At 41.2% G+C, this 24,202-nt stretch overlaps 1 protein-coding gene across 1 annotated transcript in view; it reads right to left on the bottom strand.

Moving 5' to 3' along the window:
• Positions 1-24,202, bottom strand: part of LOC114675868 (uncharacterized) — a 154,830-nt gene that overhangs the window by 70,928 nt on the left and 59,700 nt on the right. Inside the window, exons 14-19 of the mRNA XM_077971052.1 lie at positions 18,204-18,305; positions 17,643-17,696; positions 10,276-10,377; positions 9,715-9,768; positions 2,351-2,452; positions 1,790-1,843 (exon numbers count right to left, since the gene is read on the bottom strand). Coding sequence (XP_077827178.1) covers positions 1,790-1,843; positions 2,351-2,452; positions 9,715-9,768; positions 10,276-10,377; positions 17,643-17,696; positions 18,204-18,305 — 468 coding nt within the window. The remainder of the gene's footprint in view (positions 1-1,789; positions 1,844-2,350; positions 2,453-9,714; positions 9,769-10,275; positions 10,378-17,642; positions 17,697-18,203; positions 18,306-24,202) is intronic.

Raw genomic sequence — 24,202 nt, 5'->3', positions numbered from 1 at the left:
AAAACAGCATGGTACTGGTACCAAAACAGAGATATAGACCAATGGAACAGAACAGAGGCCTCAGGAAAAACACCACACATCTACAACCATCTCATCTTTGACAGACCTGACAAAAACAAGAAACGGGGAAAGGATTCCCTATTTAATAAATGGTGCCGGGAAAACTGGCTAGCCATATGTAGAAAGCTGAAACGGGATCCCTTCCTTATGCCTTATACAAAAATTAATTCAAGGTGGATTAAAGACTTAAATGTTAGAGCTAAAAGCATAAAAACCCTAGAAGAAAACCTAGCCAATACCAGTCAGGACATAGGCATGGGCAAGGACTTCATGACTAAAACACCAAAAGCAATGGCAACAAAAGCCAAAATAGACAAACGGGGTCTAATTACACTAAAGAGTTTCTGCACAGCAAAGGAAACTACCATCAGAGTGAACAGGCAACCTACAGAATGGGAGACAATTTTTGCAATCTACCCATCTGACAGAGGGCTAATATCCAGAATCTACAAAGAACTTAAACAAATTTACAAGAAAAAATCAAACAACCCCATCAAAAAGTGGGCAAAGGATATGAACAGATACTTTTCAAAAGAAAAGTTAATTAATGCAGCCAACAGACACGTGAAAAAATGCTCATCACCACTGGTCATCAGAGAAATGCAAAGCAAAAGCACAATGAGATAGCATCTCACACCAGTTAGAATGGCGATCATTAAAAAGTCAGGAAACGGCGGGTGCTGGCGAGGATGTGGAGAAATAGGAAGGCTTTTACACTGTTGGCGGGAGTGTAAACTAGTTCCACCATTGTGGAAGGCAGTGTGGCGATTCCTCAAGGATCCAGAACGAGAAATACCATTTGACCCAGCAATCCTATTACTGGGTATATACCCAAAGGATTATATATCATGCTACTATAAAGACACACGCACACGTATGTTTATGGCGGCACTATTCACAATAGCAAAGACTTGGAACCAACCCCAATGTCCATCAGTGATAGACTGGATTAAGAAAATGTGGCACATGTACACCATGGAATACTATGCAGCCATAAAAAAAGGATGAGTTGGTGTCCTTTGTAGCAACACGGATGAAGCTGGAATCCATCATTCTGAGCAAACTATGGCAAGGACAGAAAACCAAACACCGCGTGTTCTCACTCATCGGTGGGAACTGAACAATGAGAACACTTGGACACAGGGCGGGGAACATCACACCCCGGGGCCCATCACACCCCGGGGCCAGTCGTGATGTGGGGGAATGGGGGAGGGATAGCATTAGGAGAAATACCTAATGGAAATGACGAGTTAATGGGTGCAGCAAACCAACACGGCACATGTATACATATGTAACAAACCTGCACGTTGTGCACATGTACCCTAGAACTTAAAGTATAATTAAAAACAAAAGTCAAAAAACAAGTATGACATATTTCATGTTTGTAAAACTAGGTGGTTAGATGCTTGCAATGAACTCATTACTTTGATCCTTTTAATGCTTCACCCTGTTTTCACTGTGTCCATCTAGTTATTTGGGTCTATAGATACTGGTGAAACCATTTTATTGGAAAACAGTACTAATGAATGTAAGATGTTATCAAGAAATAGTTCTTTCGTTTTGACTGATAAAACGCAGATAATGTTAATCTGTTAGTAAAGGCAGATATTTTATCAAAATATTGAAAATATGTGAATTGATAAGCCACAAATAGAATATTAGAAAAATACTATTAAAAATTTTAGTGTAAATCATCATTTATTGCAAATCATGTGTAACAAATTCTTACCAGTAAAAGCTTTCACTTCATCCTCCAATGCTTTCAGAGCCACTTTATTATCAGCTATAACACAAAGGCATAATTTGAAGCTCATAACATGTTATATCACAAGAACACTCTCCTCCCTCCTATGATTATAACACCTAGTAGCAGCACTTAGGAAGTATACTGGGCATTTTGTTAAGCACTTTAGTCATTTGATAAATATTTACTCAGAATATGTTACGAAGATGAAGAAACAATTATAAATATTGAAAATAAACTTATTTAGAAAATGTAAATTTGACTTTATAACCCATAAAACAGCAAATCTTATATTTGATAATGGAAAGATGGAATTCAAAAGTGGCTTTTTCCTAGGGGTCAGCTTTCTTGTCCTCAGAATTTGGAAGGCTCTTGTATTGACCATGCCGCTAGTATTCAGAATACTACCTTCCCTACTTTGTTACTCTGACTGTCTTATTTAATCCTGCCATTTGCATTATGAAAAGTTCTTTTTTCCCTTTCCTTCTAATGCTAAAAGCACACAGAACACAAAACCCAAAAACCAGTGATATCTAGCATGCTCACCACCGACTGGCAGGCTTTGTGTCAGATCTTCAAGTTCTTTATCTGTGAGCTTGATTCCCATGTTGTCTAGAACGGTCTTCAGGTTTTTTATATCAACCTTCCCTAATCAGAAAGACACAGGCTGTGAGGAAAATGTAGAGACTCTAAAACAAAATCTCTATTGTTGTTTTTTTTTTTTCAGACGCATACACATTGGGAAGTTGAGAAAAGCTATGGATCTTTTATTTCCACAAAGTACACGCACGCATTTTCATAAACTGTGCATTAGGATTTAGGAGGATGTGCTAAAGCCCATTCATGATTATATTTTTCTACATAAAGAGAAAAAATTCGTTGAATCAATATATAAATGAAATTGACCATGGAATTAAAATTAGGATCCTTTCCTTTAAACCAATTAACTGATCAGTGGATGCAAACTTGAGTCAATCATTGACATATTTTGACCAATACATAGGATTAAAAAGTAATCTCTCAATATTATTCCTAATAACGATAATGATAGCTAACGTTTATTGAGAGCTTTTATTTTGGTACCAGGCATCATACAAAACATTTCATTTATATGTTGTCATTTAATCTCAGACAGATATCAGACAACAGTTGACTAAATTCCTCATATAGATAGCTCATCTTTTCCTTGACTTTTTTGGCATGTAATTACATCTTCCCCACTAAGTTTATAAACTCTAAGAGAGTATGGGATACATTTCTCAACAATATGGTTGATTATCTGGTTAAACAACGATACATCTGTTTTCCAAAAATCAGATGGAATCTATGTATTAGAGAGGTTGCAGGATTCACAATGAAATTAGTAGTGAATAATGGGAAGGCCAAATGAGTACCTTATATTCATCTATCTCCTTATTACTTTCCCTGACATTTAAGGTATTTCATACTACTCAGCACTATGTTTTTTTCCCCAACACTTTATAATAGAAAGTGCCAAACATGCAGAAACATTGAAAGAACAGTACAACGAACCATCACCACTTACATGAAATAATAGTTAACATTTCGCCCTAGTTTACTTTTTCTCTCTCATACTGTCTTTCCGTATGTATGTGTGAGTGTATACATAAATATGTTTTTCTTTCCTCAACGTATTTTGACTGTAAATGGTGGACATCGTAACTTATTATCCCTAAACACTGCAGCATGCCATGAATCTTCTAAGAATAAGGATATTCTCTTATGCGACATTGTTGATAAATACATAGCATGGTCACACCTAAGAGAATTAACAATAATCCCTTAGTGTCATGTTACATCCAGTTCATATTTAAAAATATTTTTGTTAATTGTCCCCCAAACATCTATTACAGCTGTTTCTGTCAAAAGTTCACATTGCATTTAGTTATTCTCTTTGTCTCTTTAAATCTAAAAGTTAGCTGGGTGCAGTGGCTCACTGCTGTAATCCCATCAATTTGGTAGGCCGATGTGGGCGGATCACTTGAGGTTAGGAGTTCGAGACCAGCCTGGCCAACGTAGTGAAACCCCGTCTCTAGTAAAAATACAAAAATTAGCTAGTCATGGTGGTGCACACCTGTAGTCTCAGCTACTTGGGAGGCTGAGGCAGAAGAAGCACCTGAACCCGGGAGGCGGAGGTTGCAGTGAGCCGAGATTGCACCACCGCACTCCAGCCAGGGCAACAGAGCGAGACTCTGTCGAGAGAGAGAGAGAGAGAGAAAAAAGTCTCCCCACTTTTTTTTTTTTTTTTTTTTTTTTAACATTGAACACCAACTTTTTTAAAAGAGTAGGCCGGTTTTCCTGTAGAATCCCTCATTCTGAATTTGTGTGATTTTTTTCTTTGTGGTATTATTTAACCTGCTTTTTATTCCTCATATTTCAAGTAAACTACAATCATTATGGAGTTGTGAAATTTTTTCCAACGATTTATAGTAACTTGCAGGCATTTATTTCTCTCTCTCTCTCTCCCTCCCTCCGTCCTTCTTTTCTTTCTTCTCCAGAGAGGGAGTCTCACTCCGTCACCCAGGTTGGAGTGCACTTCTGTGATCTCGGCTCACTGCAACCTCTGCCTCCTGGGTTCAAATGATTCTCCTGCCTCAGCCTCCCAAGAAGCTGGGACTACAGGCACCCACCACCGTGCCCGGCTAATTTTTTTTGTACTTTTAGTAGAGACGGAGTTTCACCGACTTAGCCAGGATGGTCTCCATCTCCTGACCTCCTGATCCGCCCCCCTCAGCCTCCCAAAGTGGTGGGATTACAGGCGTGAGGCACCGCGCCCGGCCTGAAATATTACACTTTCTCAAAAGAAGGACGCCTTCCAAAGGCCAATCCCCTAACTTACTGGCACCCTTCTGAGTTGCATTCGGGTCACGTACCAGGTACCGTCATTTCGTGTTTATAGAATTTTGTGTCCTGCTGTTTTTCGAAAAGCAAACGTGGACGAGAGCGTTTGAGCCCTCCACCCCCGCCCCTTCTGTGAACACTGGGCTAAGCCACAAAGACACAGAGGAGAAAACTCGCGGTAGGGGGCTATGAATGCAGAGAGCACCAGATGGTTCCCTGCAGACACAGAACCCGTTCCAGCTGGTGCCCCTTGAGAGTCTCTCCGCAGAATCCCGGAGGCTGATCCTCGCCCGCAAGCACAAGCGGGGAGGAGTCCTATGCCCCCTCGCCTAAGTCCCAAAGGAGGATCTGCCGGCTGTGCTGGAAAACAGCACCAGAGGGCCCCCTTACCCTCCCAGGGAGGCTCTGACTGGCAGTGAGGAGTCACATGCTCATCCTTGGACCAATGACACGAGGGTACTGGGAACAGGACGTGAGTGCTGCTGGGATCACGTGACTGATCACAGGCAAAAGATGCCCACTGCCACTCCATGGCCCAGGATACCAACCTGTTTATTTTTTACTTTTCCTTTTTGTAAAGATGGGGTCTTGCTATGTTGCCCAAAGTGGTCTTCAACTCCTGGCCTCCCAAAGTGCCGGGATTACAGGCGTGAGCCACGGCATCCAGCCTCCTGACATGTTTTTTTGTTTTTCCAGACGGAGTCTCGCTCTGTTGCCCAGGGTGGAGAGCAGTGACGTGATCTCGGCCCACTGCAACCTCCATCTTCTGGGTTCAAGCAATTCTCCTGCCTCAGCCTCTTGAATAGCTGGGATTACACGTGCCCACCACCACACCCGGCTAATTTTTGTATTTTTAGAAGAGATGGGGTTTCATCTTGTTGACCAGGCTGGTCTCAAACTCCTGACCTCAAGTGATCCACTTACCTCGGACTTCCAAAGTGCTGGGATTACAGACAGGAGTCACCACGCCCAGCGTCCAGACATGTTTAAAACAGAAAAATTTCATCTACAATCACCCCTGTTAAATGGTATATTATGTAATATATCCCAGTATATGGAGACACAAGGGTAACAAGGATATCCGGGACTTGAACTCATCTCTGCACCAAGCAGACCTCATAGACGTCTACAGAACTCTCCAAACCAAATCAACAGAACTTACATTCTTCTCAGCAGCATTCATCGCACTTACTCCAAAATTGACCACATCGTTGGAAGTCAAGCACTCCTCAGCAAATGTAAAAGAACAGAAATCACAACAAACTGTCTCTCAGACCACAGTGCCATCAAATTAGAACTCTGGATTAAGAAACTCACTCAACACCACACAACTACATGGAAACTGAACAACCTGCTCCTGGATGACTACTGGGTAAATAACGAAATGAAGGCAGAAATAAAGATGTTCTTCGAAACCAATGAGAACAAAGACGCAACGTACCAGAATCTCTGGGACACATTTAAAGCAGTGTGTAGAGGGAAATTTATAGCACTAAATGCCCACCACAGAAAGCAGGAAAGATCTGAACTCGACACCCTACCATCACAATGAAAAGACCTAGAGAAGCAACAGCAAACACATTCAAAAGCTAGCAGAAGGCAAGAAATAACTAAGATCAGAGCAGAACCGAAGGAGATAGAGACACAAAAAACCCTTCAAAAAAATCGATGAATCCAGGAGCTGGTTTTCTGAAGAGATCAACAAAATTGATAGAACGCTAGCAAGACTAATAAAGAAGAAAAGAGAGAAGAACCAACTAGACGCAGTAACACATGATAAAGGGGATATCACCACCGATCCCACAGAAATACAAACTACCATCAGAGAATACTATAAACACCTCTATGCAAATAAACTAGAAAATCTACAAGAAATGGATCAATTCCTGGACACATACACCCTCCCAAGACTAAACCAGGAAGAAGCTGAATCACTGAATAGACCAATAACAGGCTCTGAAATTGAGGCAATCTTTAATAGGCTACCAACCAAAAAGAGTCCAGGACCAGACGGATTCACAGCCAAATTCTACCAGAGGTACGAGGAGGAGCTGGTACCATTCCTTCTGAAACTACTCCAATCAATAGAAAAAGAGGGAATCCTCCCTAACTCATTTTATGAGGCCAGTATCATCCTGATACCAAAGCCTGGCAGAGACACAACAAGAAAAGAGAATTTTAGACCAATAGCCCTGATGAACATCGATGCAAAAATCCTCCATAAAATGCTGGCAAACCGAATCCAGCAGCACATCAAAAAGCTTAACCACCAAGATCAAGCTGGCTTCATCCCTGGGATGCAAGGCTGGTTCAACGTACGCAAATCAGTAGACGTAATCCATCACATAAACAGAACCAGACACAAAAAACACATGATTATCTCAACAGACGGAGAAAAGGCCTTCAACAAAATTCAACAGTCATTCATGCTAAAAGCTCTCAGTAAACTAGGTATTGATAGAACGTATCTCAAAATAATACGAGCTATTTATGACAAACCCACAGCCAGTATCATACTGAATGGGCAAAAACTGGAAGCATTCCCTATGAAAACTGGCACAAGACAGGGCTGCCCTCTCTCACCACTCCTATTCAACACAGTGTCTCCTATTGAACATATTGTTGGAAGTTCTGGCCAGGGCAATCAGGCAGGAGAAAGAAATAAAGGGTATCAATTAGGAAAAAAGGATGTCAAATTGTCCCTGTTTGCAGATGACATGACTGTATATTTAGAAAGCCCCATCGTCTCGGCCCGAAATCTCCTTAAGCTGACAAGCAACTTCAGCAAAGTCTCAGGATACAAAATCAATGTGCAAAAATCACAAGCATTCTTATACGCCAATAAGAGACAAACAGAGAGCCAAATCATGAGTGAACTCCCATTCACAACTGCTTCAAAGAGAATAAAATACCTAGGCATCCAACTTACCAGGGATGTGAAGGACCTCTTCAAGGAGAACTACAAAGCACTGCTCAGCAAAATAAAAGAGGACACAACCACATGGAAGAACACTCCATGCTCACGGATAGGAAGAATCAATATCGTGAAAATGGCCATACTGCCCAAGGTAATTTATAGATTCAATGGCATCCCAGCAAGCTGCCGATGACGTTCTTCACGGAATTGGGAAAAGCTACCTTAAAGTTCATATGGAACCAAAAAAGAGCCCGCATTGCCAAGACAATCCTAAGCAAAAAGAACAAAGCGGGAGGCATCATGCTACCTGACTTCAAACTACACCACAAGGCTACAGTAACCAAAACAGCATGGTACTGGTACCAAAACAGAGATATAGACCAATGGAACAGAACAGAGGCCTCAGGAAAAACACCACACATCTACAACCATCTCATCTTTGACAGACCTGACAAAAACAAGAAACGGGGAAAGGATTCCCTATTTAATAAATGGTGCCGGGAAAACTGGCTAGCCATATGTAGAAAGCTGAAACGGGATCCCTTCCTTATGCCTTATACAAAAATTAATTCAAGGTGGATTAAAGACTTAAATGTTAGAGCTAAAAGCATAAAAACCCTAGAAGAAAACCTAGCCAATACCAGTCAGGACATAGGCATGGGCAAGGACTTCATGACTAAAACACCAAAAGCAATGGCAACAAAAGCCAAAATAGACAAACGGGGTCTAATTACACTAAAGAGTTTCTGCACAGCAAAGGAAACTACCATCAGAGTGAACAGGCAACCTACAGAATGGGAGACAATTTTTGCAATCTACCCATCTGACAGAGGGCTAATATCCAGAATCTACAAAGAACTTAAACAAATTTACAAGAAAAAATCAAACAACCCCATCAAAAAGTGGGCAAAGGATATGAACAGATACTTTTCAAAAGAAAAGTTAATTAATGCAGCCAACAGACATGTGAAAAAATGCTCATCACCACTGGTCATCAGAGAAATGCAAAGCAAAAGCACAATGAGATAGCATCTCACACCAGTTAGAATGGCGATCATTAAAAAGTCAGGAAACGGCGGGTGCTGGCGAGGATGTGGAGAAATAGGAAGGCTTTTACACTGTTGGCGGGAGTGTAAACTAGTTCCACCATTGTGGAAGGCAGTGTGGCGATTCCTCAAGGATCCAGAACGAGAAATACCATTTGACCCAGCAATCCTATTACTGGGTATATACCCAAAGGATTATATATCATGCTACTATAAAGACACACGCACACGTATGTTTATGGCGGCACTATTCACAATAGCAAAGACTTGGAACCAACCCCAATGTCCATCAGTGATAGACTGGATTAAGAAAATGTGGCACATGTACACCATGGAATACTATGCAGCCATAAAAAAAGGATGAGTTGGTGTCCTTTGTAGCAACACGGATGAAGCTGGAATCCATCATTCTGAGCAAACTATGGCAAGGACAGAAAACCAAACACCGCGTGTTCTCACTCATCGGTGGGAACTGAACAATGAGAACACTTGGACACAGGGCGGGGAACATCACACCCCGGGGCCCATCACACCCCGGGGCCAGTCGTGATGTGGGGGAATGGGGGAGGGATAGCATTAGGAGAAATACCTAATGGAAATGACGAGTTAATGGGTGCAGCAAACCAACACGGCACATGTATACATATGTAACAAACCTGCACGTTGTGCACATGTACCCTAGAACTTAAAGTATAATTAAAAACAAAAGTCAAAAAACAAGTATGACATATTTCATGTTTGTAAAACTAGGTGGTTAGATGCTTGCAATGAACTCATTACTTTGATCCTTTTAATGCTTCACCCTGTTTTCACTGTGTCCATCTAGTTATTTGGGTCTATAGATACTGGTGAAACCATTTTATTGGAAAACAGTACTAATGAATGTAAGATGTTATCAAGAAATAGTTCTTTCGTTTTGACTGATAAAACGCAGATAATGTTAATCTGTTAGTAAAGGCAGATATTTTATCAAAATATTGAAAATATGTGAATTGATAAGCCACAAATAGAATATTAGAAAAATACTATTAAAAATTTTAGTGTAAATCATCATTTATTGCAAATCATGTGTAACAAATTCTTACCAGTAAAAGCTTTCACTTCATCCTCCAATGCTTTCAGAGCCACTTTATTATCAGCTATAACACAAAGGCATAATTTGAAGCTCATAACATGTTATATCACAAGAACACTCTCCTCCCTCCTATGATTATAACACCTAGTAGCAGCACTTAGGAAGTATACTGGGCATTTTGTTAAGCACTTTAGTCATTTGATAAATATTTACTCAGAATATGTTACGAAGATGAAGAAACAATTATAAATATTGAAAATAAACTTATTTAGAAAATGTAAATTTGACTTTATAACCCATAAAACAGCAAATCTTATATTTGATAATGGAAAGATGGAATTCAAAAGTGGCTTTTTCCTAGGGGTCAGCTTTCTTGTCCTCAGAATTTGGAAGGCTCTTGTATTGACCATGCCGCTAGTATTCAGAATACTACCTTCCCTACTTTGTTACTCTGACTGTCTTATTTAATCCTGCCATTTGCATTATGAAAAGTTCTTTTTTCCCTTTCCTTCTAATGCTAAAAGCACACAGAACACAAAACCCAAAAACCAGTGATATCTAGCATGCTCACCACCGACTGGCAGGCTTTGTGTCAGATCTTCAAGTTCTTTATCTGTGAGCTTGATTCCCATGTTGTCTAGAACGGTCTTCAGGTTTTTTATATCAACCTTCCCTAATCAGAAAGACACAGGCTGTGAGGAAAATGTAGAGACTCTAAAACAAAATCTCTATTGTTGTTTTTTTTTTTTCAGACGCATACACATTGGGAAGTTGAGAAAAGCTATGGATCTTTTATTTCCACAAAGTACACGCACGCATTTTCATAAACTGTGCATTAGGATTTAGGAGGATGTGCTAAAGCCCATTCATGATTATATTTTTCTACATAAAGAGAAAAAATTCGTTGAATCAATATATAAATGAAATTGACCATGGAATTAAAATTAGGATCCTTTCCTTTAAACCAATTAACTGATCAGTGGATGCAAACTTGAGTCAATCATTGACATATTTTGACCAATACATAGGATTAAAAAGTAATCTCTCAATATTATTCCTAATAACGATAATGATAGCTAACGTTTATTGAGAGCTTTTATTTTGGTACCAGGCATCATACAAAACATTTCATTTATATGTTGTCATTTAATCTCAGACAGATATCAGACAACAGTTGACTAAATTCCTCATATAGATAGCTCATCTTTTCCTTGACTTTTTTGGCATGTAATTACATCTTCCCCACTAAGTTTATAAACTCTAAGAGAGTATGGGATACATTTCTCAACAATATGGTTGATTATCTGGTTAAACAACGATACATCTGTTTTCCAAAAATCAGATGGAATCTATGTATTAGAGAGGTTGCAGGATTCACAATGAAATTAGTAGTGAATAATGGGAAGGCCAAATGAGTACCTTATATTCATCTATCTCCTTATTACTTTCCCTGACATTTAAGGTATTTCATACTACTCAGCACTATGTTTTTTTCCCCAACACTTTATAATAGAAAGTGCCAAACATGCAGAAACATTGAAAGAACAGTACAACGAACCATCACCACTTACATGAAATAATAGTTAACATTTCGCCCTAGTTTACTTTTTCTCTCTCATACTGTCTTTCCGTATGTATGTGTGAGTGTATACATAAATATGTTTTTCTTTCCTCAACGTATTTTGACTGTAAATGGTGGACATCGTAACTTATTATCCCTAAACACTGCAGCATGCCATGAATCTTCTAAGAATAAGGATATTCTCTTATGCGACATTGTTGATAAATACATAGCATGGTCACACCTAAGAGAATTAACAATAATCCCTTAGTGTCATGTTACATCCAGTTCATATTTAAAAATATTTTTGTTAATTGTCCCCCAAACATCTATTACAGCTGTTTCTGTCAAAAGTTCACATTGCATTTAGTTATTCTCTTTGTCTCTTTAAATCTAAAAGTTAGCTGGGTGCAGTGGCTCACTGCTGTAATCCCATCAATTTGGTAGGCCGATGTGGGCGGATCACTTGAGGTTAGGAGTTCGAGACCAGCCTGGCCAACGTAGTGAAACCCCGTCTCTAGTAAAAATACAAAAATTAGCTAGTCATGGTGGTGCACACCTGTAGTCTCAGCTACTTGGGAGGCTGAGGCAGAAGAAGCACCTGAACCCGGGAGGCGGAGGTTGCAGTGAGCCGAGATTGCACCACCGCACTCCAGCCAGGGCAACAGAGCGAGACTCTGTCGAGAGAGAGAGAGAGAGAGAAAAAAGTCTCCCCACTTTTTTTTTTTTTTTTTTTTTTTTTTTAACATTGAACACCAACTTTTTTAAAAGAGTAGGCCGGTTTTCCTGTAGAATCCCTCATTCTGAATTTGTGTGATTTTTTTCTTTGTGGTATTATTTAACCTGCTTTTTATTCCTCATATTTCAAGTAAACTACAATCATTATGGAGTTGTGAAATTTTTTCCAACGATTTATAGTAACTTGCAGGCATTTATTTCTCTCTCTCTCTCTCCCTCCCTCCGTCCTTCTTTTCTTTCTTCTCCAGAGAGGGAGTCTCACTCCGTCACCCAGGTTGGAGTGCACTTCTGTGATCTCGGCTCACTGCAACCTCTGCCTCCTGGGTTCAAATGATTCTCCTGCCTCAGCCTCCCAAGAAGCTGGGACTACAGGCACCCACCACCGTGCCCGGCTAATTTTTTTTGTACTTTTAGTAGAGACGGAGTTTCACCGACTTAGCCAGGATGGTCTCCATCTCCTGACCTCCTGATCCGCCCCCCTCAGCCTCCCAAAGTGGTGGGATTACAGGCGTGAGGCACCGCGCCCGGCCTGAAATATTACACTTTCTCAAAAGAAGGACGCCTTCCAAAGGCCAATCCCCTAACTTACTGGCACCCTTCTGAGTTGCATTCGGGTCACGTACCAGGTACCGTCATTTCGTGTTTATAGAATTTTGTGTCCTGCTGTTTTTCGAAAAGCAAACGTGGACGAGAGCGTTTGAGCCCTCCACCCCCGCCCCTTCTGTGAACACTGGGCTAAGCCACAAAGACACAGAGGAGAAAACTCGCGGTAGGGGGCTATGAATGCAGAGAGCACCAGATGGTTCCCTGCAGACACAGAACCCGTTCCAGCTGGTGCCCCTTGAGAGTCTCTCCGCAGAATCCCGGAGGCTGATCCTCGCCCGCAAGCACAAGCGGGGAGGAGTCCTATGCCCCCTCGCCTAAGTCCCAAAGGAGGATCTGCCGGCTGTGCTGGAAAACAGCACCAGAGGGCCCCCTTACCCTCCCAGGGAGGCTCTGACTGGCAGTGAGGAGTCACATGCTCATCCTTGGACCAATGACACGAGGGTACTGGGAACAGGACGTGAGTGCTGCTGGGATCACGTGACTGATCACAGGCAAAAGATGCCCACTGCCACTCCATGGCCCAGGATACCAACCTGTTTATTTTTTACTTTTCCTTTTTGTAAAGATGGGGTCTTGCTATGTTGCCCAAAGTGGTCTTCAACTCCTGGCCTCCCAAAGTGCCGGGATTACAGGCGTGAGCCACGGCATCCAGCCTCCTGACATGTTTTTTTGTTTTTCCAGACGGAGTCTCGCTCTGTTGCCCAGGGTGGAGAGCAGTGACGTGATCTCGGCCCACTGCAACCTCCATCTTCTGGGTTCAAGCAATTCTCCTGCCTCAGCCTCTTGAATAGCTGGGATTACACGTGCCCACCACCACACCCGGCTAATTTTTGTATTTTTAGAAGAGATGGGGTTTCATCTTGTTGACCAGGCTGGTCTCAAACTCCTGACCTCAAGTGATCCACTTACCTCGGACTTCCAAAGTGCTGGGATTACAGACAGGAGTCACCACGCCCAGCGTCCAGACATGTTTAAAACAGAAAAATTTCATCTACAATCACCCCTGTTAAATGGTATATTATGTAATATATCCCAGTATATGGAGACACAAGGGTAACAAGGATATCCGGGACTTGAACTCATCTCTGCACCAAGCAGACCTCATAGACGTCTACAGAACTCTCCAAACCAAATCAACAGAACTTACATTCTTCTCAGCAGCATTCATCGCACTTACTCCAAAATTGACCACATCGTTGGAAGTCAAGCACTCCTCAGCAAATGTAAAAGAACAGAAATCACAACAAACTGTCTCTCAGACCACAGTGCCATCAAATTAGAACTCTGGATTAAGAAACTCACTCAACACCACACAACTACATGGAAACTGAACAACCTGCTCCTGGATGACTACTGGGTAAATAACGAAATGAAGGCAGAAATAAAGATGTTCTTCGAAACCAATGAGAACAAAGACGCAACGTACCAGAATCTCTGGGACACATTTAAAGCAGTGTGTAGAGGGAAATTTATAGCACTAAATGCCCACCACAGAAAGCAGGAAAGATCTGAACTCGACACCCTACCATCACAATGAAAAGACCTAGAGAAGCAACAGCAAACACATTCAAAAGCTAGCAGAAGGCAAGAAATAACTAAGATCAGAGCAGAACCGAAGGAGATAGAGACACAAAAAACCCTTCAAAAAAATCGATGAATCCAGGAGCTGGTTTTCTGAAGAGATCAACAAAATTGATAGAACGCTAGCAAGACTAATAAAGAAGAAAAGAGAGAAGAACCAACTAGACGCAGTAACACATGATAAAGGGGATATCACCACCGATCCCACAGAAATACAAACTACCATCAGAGAATACTATAAACACCTCTATGCAAATAAACTAGAAAATCTACAAGAAATGGATCAATTCCTGGACACATACACCCTCCCAAGACTAAACCAGGAAGAAGCTGAATCACTGAATAGACCAATAACAGGCTCTGAAATTGAGGCAATCTTTAATAGGCTACCAACCAAAAAGAGTCCAGGACCAGACGGATTCACAGCCAAATTCTACCAGAGGTACGAGGAGGAGCTGGTACCATTCCTTCTGAAACTACTCCAATCAATAGAAAAAGAGGGAATCCTCCCTAACTCATTTTATGAGGCCAGTATCATCCTGATACCAAAGCCTGGCAGAGACACAACAAGAAAAGAGAATTTTAGACCAATAGCCCTGATGAACATCGATGCAAAAATCCTCCATAAAATGCTGGCAAACCGAATCCAGCAGCACATCAAAAAGCTTAACCACCAAGATCAAGCTGGCTTCATCCCTGGGATGCAAGGCTGGTTCAACGTACGCAAATCAGTAGACGTAATCCATCACATAAACAGAACCAGACACAAAAAACACATGATTATCTCAACAGACGGAGAAAAGGCCTTCAACAAAATTCAACAGTCATTCATGCTAAAAGCTCTCAGTAAACTAGGTATTGATAGAACGTATCTCAAAATAATACGAGCTATTTATGACAAACCCACAGCCAGTATCATACTGAATGGGCAAAAACTGGAAGCATTCCCTATGAAAACTGGCGCAAGACAGGGCTGCCCTCTCTCACCACTCCTATTCAACACAGTGTCTCCTATTGAACATATTGTTGGAAGTTCTGGCCAGGGCAATCAGGCAGGAGAAAGAAATAAAGGGTATCAATTAGGAAAAAAGGATGTCAAATTGTCCCTGTTTGCAGATGACATGACTGTATATTTAGAAAGCCCCATCGTCTCGGCCCGAAATCTCCTTAAGCTGACAAGCAACTTCAGCAAAGTCTCAGGATACAAAATCAATGTGCAAAAATCACAAGCATTCTTATACGCCAATAAGAGACAAACAGAGAGCCAAATCATGAGTGAACTCCCATTCACAACTGCTTCAAAGAGAATAAAATACCTAGGCATCCAACTTACCAGGGATGTGAAGGACCTCTTCAAGGAGAACTACAAAGCACTGCTCAGCAAAATAAAAGAGGACACAACCACATGGAAGAACACTCCATGCTCACGGATAGGAAGAATCAATATCGTGAAAATGGCCATACTGCCCAAGGTAATTTATAGATTCAATGGCATCCCAGCAAGCTGCCGATGACGTTCTTCACGGAATTGGGAAAAGCTACCTTAAAGTTCATATGGAACCAAAAAAGAGCCCGCATTGCCAAGACAATCCTAAGCAAAAAGAACAAAGCGGGAGGCATCATGCTACCTGACTTCAAACTACACCACAAGGCTACAGTAACCAAAACAGCATGGTACTGGTACCAAAACAGAGATATAGACCAATGGAACAGAACAGAGGCCTCAGGAAAAACACCACACATCTACAACCATCTCATCTTTGACAGACCTGACAAAAACAAGAAACGGGGAAAGGATTCCCTATTTAATAAATGGTGCCGGGAAAACTGGCTAGCCATATGTAGAAAGCTGAAACGGGATCCCTTCCTTATGCCTTATACAAAAATTAATTCAAGGTGGATTAAAGACTTAAATGTTAGAGCTAAAAGCATAAAAACCCTAGAAGAAAACCTAGCCAATACCAGTCAGGACACAGGCATGGGCAAGGACTTCATGACTAAAACACCAAAAGCAATGGCAACAAAAGCCAAAATAGACAAACGGGGTCTAATTACACTAAAGAGTTTCTGCACAGCAAAGGAAACTACCATCAGAGTGAACAGGCAACCTACAGAATGGGAGACAATTTTTGCAATCTACCCATCTGACAGAGGGCTAATATCCAGAATCTACAAAGAACTTAAACAAATTTACAAGAAAAAATCAAACAACCCCATCAAAAAGTGGGCAAAGGATATGAACAGATACTTTTCAAAAGAAAAGTTAATTAATGCAGCCAACAGACACGTGAAAAAATGCTCATCACCACTGGTCATCAGAGAAATGCAAAGCAAAAGCACAATGAGATAGCATCTCACACCAGTTAGAATGGCGATCATTAAAAAGTCAGGAAACGGCGGGTGCTGGCGAGGATGTGGAGAAATAGGAAGGCTTTTACACTGTTGGCGGGAGTGTAAACTAGTTCCACCATTGTGGAAGGCAGTGTGGCGATTCCTCAAGGATCCAGAACGAGAAATACCATTTGACCCAGCAATCCTATTACTGGGTATATACCCAAAGGATTATATATCATGCTACTATAAAGACACACGCACACGTATGTTTATGGCGGCACTATTCACAATAGCAAAGACTTGGAACCAACCCCAATGTCCATCAGTGATAGACTGGATTAAGAAAATGTGGCACATGTACACCATGGAATACTATGCAGCCATAAAAAAAGGATGAGTTGGTGTCCTTTGTAGCAACACGGATGAAGCTGGAATCCATCATTCTGAGCAAACTATGGCAAGGACAGAAAACCAAACACCGCGTGTTCTCACTCATCGGTGGGAACTGAACAATGAGAACACTTGGACACAGGGCGGGGAACATCACACCCCGGGGCCCATCACACCCCGGGGCCAGTCGTGATGTGGGGGAATGGGGGAGGGATAGCATTAGGAGAAATACCTAATGGAAATGACGAGTTAATGGGTGCAGCAAACCAACACGGCACATGTATACATATGTAACAAACCTGCACGTTGTGCACATGTACCCTAGAACTTAAAGTATAATTAAAAACAAAAGTCAAAAAACAAGTATGACATATTTCATGTTTGTAAAACTAGGTGGTTAGATGCTTGCAATGAACTCATTACTTTGATCCTTTTAATGCTTCACCCTGTTTTCACTGTGTCCATCTAGTTATTTGGGTCTATAGATACTGGTGAAACCATTTTATTGGAAAACAGTACTAATGAATGTAAGATGTTATCAAGAAATAGTTCTTTCGTTTTGACTGATAAAACGCAGATAATGTTAATCTGTTAGTAAAGGCAGATATTTTATCAAAATATTGAAAATATGTGAATTGATAAGCCACAAATAGAATATTAGAAAAATACTATTAAAAATTTTAGTGTAAATCATCATTTATTGCAAATCATGTGTAACAAATTCTTACCAGTAAAAGCTTTCACTTCATCCTCCAATGCTTTCAGAGCCACTTTATTATCAGCTATAACACAAAGGCATAATTTGAAGCTCATAACATGTTATATCACAAGAACACTCTCCTCCCTCCTATGATTATAACACCTAGTAGCAGCACTTAGGAAGTATACTGGGCATTTTGTTAAGCACTTTAGTCATTTGATAAATATTTACTCAGAATATGTTACGAAGATGAAGAAACAATTATAAATATTGAAAATAAACTTATTTAGAAAATGTAAATTTGACTTTATAACCCATAAAACAGCAAATCTTATATTTGATAATGGAAAGATGGAATTCAAAAGTGGCTTTTTCCTAGGGGTCAGCTTTCTTGTCCTCAGAATTTGGAAGGCTCTTGTATTGACCATGCCGCTAGTATTCAGAATACTACCTTCCCTACTTTGTTACTCTGACTGTCTTATTTAATCTTGCCATTTGCATTATGAAAAGTTCTTTTTTCCCTTTCCTTCTAATGCTAAAAGCACACAGAACATAAAACCCAAAAACCAGTGATATTTAGCATGCTCACCACCGACTGGCAGGCTTTGTGTCAGATCTTCAAGTTCTTTATCTGTGAGCTTGATTCCCATGTTGTCTAGAACGGTCTTCAGGTTTTTTATATCAACCTTCCCTAATCAGAAAGACACAGGCTGTGAGGAAAATGTAGAGACTCTAAAACAAAATCTCTATTGTTGTTTTTTTTTTTCAGATGCATACACATTGGGAAGTTGAGAAAAGCTATGGATCTTTTATTTCCACAAAGTACACGCACGCATTTTCATAAACTGTGCATTAGGATTTAGGAGGATGTGCTAAAGCCCATTCATGATTATATTTTTCTACATAAAGAGAAAAAATTTGTTGAATCAATATATAAATGAAATTGACCATGGAATTAAAATTAGGATCCTTTCCTTTAAACCAATTAACTGATCAGTGGATGCAAACTTGGGTCAATCATTGACATATTTTGACCAATACATAGGATTAAAAAGTAATCTCTCAATATTATTCCTAATAACGATAATGATAGCTAACGTTTATTGAGAGCTTTTATTTTGGTACCAGGCATCATACAAAACATTTCATTTATATGTTGTCATTTAATCTCAGACAGATATCAGACAACAGTTGACTAAATTCCTCATATAGATAGCTCATCTTTTCCTTGACTTTTTTGGCATGTAATTACATCTTCCCCACTAAGTTTATAAACTCTAAGAGAGTATGGGATACATTTCTCAACAATATGGTTGATTATCTGGTTAAACAACGATACATCTGTTTTCCAAAAATCAGATGGAATCTATGTATTAGAGAGGTTGCAGGATTCACAATGAAATTAGTAGTGAATAATGGGAAGGCCAAATGAGTACCTTATATTCATCTATCTCCTTATTACTTTCCCTGACATTTAAGGTATTTCATACTACTCAGCACTATGTTTTTTTCCCCAACACTTTATAATAGAAAGTGCCAAACATGCAGAAACATTGAAAGAACAGCACAACGAACCATCACCACTTACATGAAATAATAGTTAACATTTCGCCCTAGTTTACTTTTTCTCTCTCATACTGTCTTTCCGTATGTATGTGTGAGTGTATACATAAATATGTTTTTCTTTCCTCAACGTATTTTGACTGTAAATGGTGGACATCGTAACTTATTATCCCTAAACACTGCAGCATGCCATGAATCTTCTAAGAATAAGGATATTCTCTTATGCGACATTGTTGATAAATACATAGCATGGTCACACCTAAGAGAATTAACAATAATCCCTTAGTGTCATGTTACATCCAGTTCATATTTAAAAATATTTTTGTTAATTGTCCCCCAAACATCTATTACAGCTGTTTCTGTCAAAAGTTCACATTGCATTTAGTTATTCTCTTTGTCTCTTTAAATCTAAAAGTTAGCTGGGTGCAGTGGCTCACTGCTGTAATCCCATCAGTTTGGTAGGCCGATGTGGGCGGATCACTTGAGGTTAGGAGTTCGAGACCAGCCTGGCCAACGTAGTGAAACCCCGTCTCTAGTAAAAATACAAAAATTAGCTAGTCATGGTGGTGCACACCTGTAGTCTCAGCTACTTGGGAGGCTGAGGCAGAAGAAGCACCTGAACCCGGGAGGCGGAGGTTGCAGTGAGCCGAGATTGCACCACCGCACTCCAGCCAGGGCAACAGAGCGAGACTCTGTCGAGAGAGAGAGAGAGAAAAAAAAAAGTCTCCCCACTTTTTTTTTTTTTTTTTTTTTTTTTTTTTTTTTTTTTTTTTAACATTGAACACCAACTTTTTTAAAAGAGTAGGCCGGTTTTCCTGTAGAATCCCTCATTCTGAATTTGTGTGATTTTTTTCTTTGTGGTATTATTTAACCTGCTTTTTATTCCTCATATTTCAAGTAAACTACAATCATTATGGAGTTGTGAAATTTTTTCCAACGATTTATAGTAACTTGCAGGCATTTATTTCTCTCTCTCTCTCTGCCTCCCTCCGTCCTTCTTTTCTTTCTTCTCCAGAGAGGGAGTCTCACTCCGTCACCCAGGTTGGAGTGCACTTCTGTGATCTCGGCTCACTGCAACCTCTGCCTCCTGGGTTCAAATGATTCTCCTGCCTCAGCCTCCCAAGAAGCTGGGACTACAGGCACCCACCACCGTGCCCGGCTAATTTTTTTTGTATTTTTAGTAGAGACGGAGTTTCACCGACTTAGCCAGGATGGTCTCCATCTCCTGACCTCCTGATCCGCCCGCCTCGGCCTCCCAAAGTGGTGGGATTACAGGCGTGAGGCACCGCGCCCGGCCTGAAATATTACACTTTCTCAAAAGAAGGACGCCTTCCAAAGGCCAATCCCCTAACTTACTGGCACCCTTCTGAGTTGCATTCGGGTCACGTACCAGGTACCGTCATTTCGTGTTTATAGAATTTTGTGTCCTGCTGTTTTTCGAAAAGCAAACGTGGATGACAGCGTTTGAGCCCTCCACCCCCGCCCCTTCTGTGAACACTGGGCTAAGCCACAAAGACACAGAGGAGAAAACTCGCGGTAGGGGGCTATGAATGCAGAGAGCACCAGATGGTTCCCTGCAGACACAGAACCCGCTCCAGCTGGTGTCCCTTGAGAGTCTCTCCGCAGAATCCCGGAGGCTGATCCTCGCCCGCAAGCACAAGCGGGGAGGAGTCCTATGCCCCCTCGCCTAAGTCCCAAAGGAGGATCTGCCGGCTGTGCTGGAAAACAGCACCAGAGGGCCCCCTTACCCTCCCAGGGAGGCTCTGACTGGCAGTGAGGAGTCACATGCTCATCCTTGGACCAATGACACGAGGGTACTGGGAACAGGACGTGAGTGCTGCTGGGATCACGTGACTGATCACAGGCAAAAGATGCCCACTGCCACTCCATGGCCCAGGATACCAACCTGTTTATTTTTTACTTTTCCTTTTTGTAAAGATGGGGTCTTGCTATGTTGCCCAAAGTGGTCTTCAACTCCTGGCCTCCCAAAGTGCCGGGATTACAGGCGTGAGCCACGGCATCCAGCCTCCTGACATGTTTTTTTGTTTTTCCAGACGGAGTCTCGCTCTGTTGCCCAGGGTGGAGAGCAGTGACGTGATCTCGGCCCACTGCAACCTCCATCTTCTGGGTTCAAGCAATTCTCCTGCCTCAGCCTCTTGAATAGCTGGGATTACACGTGCCCACCACCACACCCGGCTAATTTTTGTATTTTTAGAAGAGATGGGGTTTCATCTTGTTGACCAGGCTGGTCTCAAACTCCTGACCTCAAGTGATCCACTTACCTCGGACTTCCAAAGTGCTGGGATTACAGACAGGAGTCACCACGCCCAGCGTCCAGACATGTTTAAAACAGAAAAATTTCATCTACAATCACCCCTGTTAAATGGTATATTATGTAATATATCCCAGTATATGGAGACACAAGGGTAACAAGGATATCCGGGACTTGAACTCATCTCTGCACCAAGCAGACCTCATAGACGTCTACAGAACTCTCCAAACCAAATCAACAGAACTTACATTCTTCTCAGCAGCATTCATCGCACTTACTCCAAAATTGACCACATCGTTGGAAGTCAAGCACTCCTCAGCAAATATAAAAGAACAGAAATCACAACAAACTGTCTCTCAGACCACAGTGCCATCAAATTAGAACTCTGGATTAAGAAACTCACTCAACACCACACAACTACATGGAAACTGAACAACCTGCTCCTGGATGACTACTGGGTAAATAACGAAATGAAGGCAGAAATAAAGATGTTCTTCGAAACCAATGAGAACAAAGACGCAACGTACCAGAATCTCTGGGACACATTTAAAGCAGTGTGTAGAGGGAAATTTATAGCACTAAATGCCCACCACAGAAAGCAGGAAAGATCTGAACTCGACACCCTACCATCACAATGAAAAGACCTAGAGAAGCAACAGCAAACACATTCAAAAGCTAGCAGAAGGCAAGAAATAACTAAGATCAGAGCAGAACCGAAGGAGATAGAGACACAAAAAACCCTTCAAAAAAATCGATGAATCCAGGAGCTGGTTTTCTGAAGAGATCAACAAAATTGATAGAACGCTAGCAAGACTAATAAAGAAGAAAAGAGAGAAGAACCAACTAGACGCAGTAACACATGATAAAGGGGATATCACCACCGATCCCACAGAAATACAAACTACCATCAGAGAATACTATAAACACCTCTATGCAAATAAACTAGAAAATCTACAAGAAATGGATCAATTCCTGGACACATACACCCTCCCAAGACTAAACCAGGAAGAAGCTGAATCACTGAATAGACCAATAACAGGCTCTGAAATTGAGGCAATCTTTAATAGGCTACCAACCAAAAAGAGTCCAGGACCAGACGGATTCACAGCCAAATTCTACCAGAGGTACGAGGAGGAGCTGGTACCATTCCTTCTGAAACTACTCCAATCAATAGAAAAAGAGGGAATCCTCCCTAACTCATTTTATGAGGCCAGTATCATCCTGATACCAAAGCCTGGCAGAGACACAACAAGAAAAGAGAATTTTAGACCAATAGCCCTGATGAACATCGATGCAAAAATCCTCCATAAAATGCTGGCAAACCGAATCCAGCAGCACATCAAAAAGCTTAACCACCAAGATCAAGCTGGCTTCATCCCTGGGATGCAAGGCTGGTTCAACGTACGCAAATCAGTAGACGTAATCCATCACATAAACAGAACCAGACACAAAAAACACATGATTATCTCAACAGACGGAGAAAAGGCCTTCAACAAAATTCAACAGTCATTCATGCTAAAAACTCTCAGTAAACTAGGTATTGATAGAACGTATCTCAAAATAATACGAGCTATTTATGACAAACCCACAGCCAGTATCATACTGAATGGGCAAAAACTGGAAGCATTCCCTATGAAAACTGGCACAAGACAGGGCTGCCCTCTCTCACCACTCCTATTCAACACAGTGTCTCCTATTGAACATATTGTTGGAAGTTCTGGCCAGGGCAATCAGGCAGGAGAAAGAAATAAAGGGTATCAATTAGGAAAAAAGGATGTCAAATTGTCCCTGTTTGCAGATGACATGACTGTATATTTAGAAAGCCCCATCGTCTCGGCCCGAAATCTCCTTAAGCTGACAAGCAACTTCAGCAAAGTCTCAGGATACAAAATCAATGTGCAAAAATCACAAGCATTCTTATACGCCAATAAGAGACAAACAGAGAGCCAAATCATGAGTGAACTCCCATTCACAACTGCTTCAAAGAGAATAAAATACCTAGGCATCCAACTTACCAGGGATGTGAAGGACCTCTTCAAGGAGAACTACAAAGCACTGCTCAGCAAAATAAAAGAGGACACAACCAAATGGAAGAACACTCCATGCTCACGGATAGGAAGAATCAATATCGTGAAAATGGCCATACTGCCCAAGGTAATTTATAGATTCAATGGCATCCCAGCAAGCTGCCGATGACGTTCTTCACGGAATTGGGAAAAGCTACCTTAAAGTTCATATGGAACCAAAAAAGAGCCCGCATTGCCAAGACAATCCTAAGCAAAAAGAACAAAGCGGGAGGCATCATGCTACCTGACTTCAAACTACACCACAAGGCTACAGTAACCAAAACAGCATGGTACTGGTACCAAAACAGAGATATAGACCAATGGAACAGAACAGAGGCCTCAGGAAAAACACCACACATCTACAACCATCTCATCTTTGACAGACCTGACAAAAACAAGAAACGGGGAAAGGATTCCCTATTTAATAAATGGTGCCGGGAAAACTGGCTAGCCATATGTAGAAAGCTGAAACGGGATCCCTTCCTTATGCCTTATACAAAAATTAATTCAAGGTGGATTAAAGACTTAAATGTTAGAGCTAAAAGCATAAAAACCCTAGAAGAAAACCTAGCCAATACCAGTCAGGACATAGGCATGGGCAAGGACTTCATGACTAAAACACCAAAAGCAATGGCAACAAAAGCCAAAATAGACAAACGGGGTCTAATTACACTAAAGAGTTTCTGC

The sequence above is a fragment of the Macaca mulatta genome, chromosome 16 (assembly GCF_049350105.2).
Source record: "Macaca mulatta isolate MMU2019108-1 chromosome 16, T2T-MMU8v2.0, whole genome shotgun sequence".
Classification (NCBI taxonomy): Eukaryota; Metazoa; Chordata; class Mammalia; order Primates; family Cercopithecidae; genus Macaca; species Macaca mulatta.
Note: the sequence above shows the minus strand (reverse complement) of the source record. Positions and strands in the feature narration are given on the sequence as shown.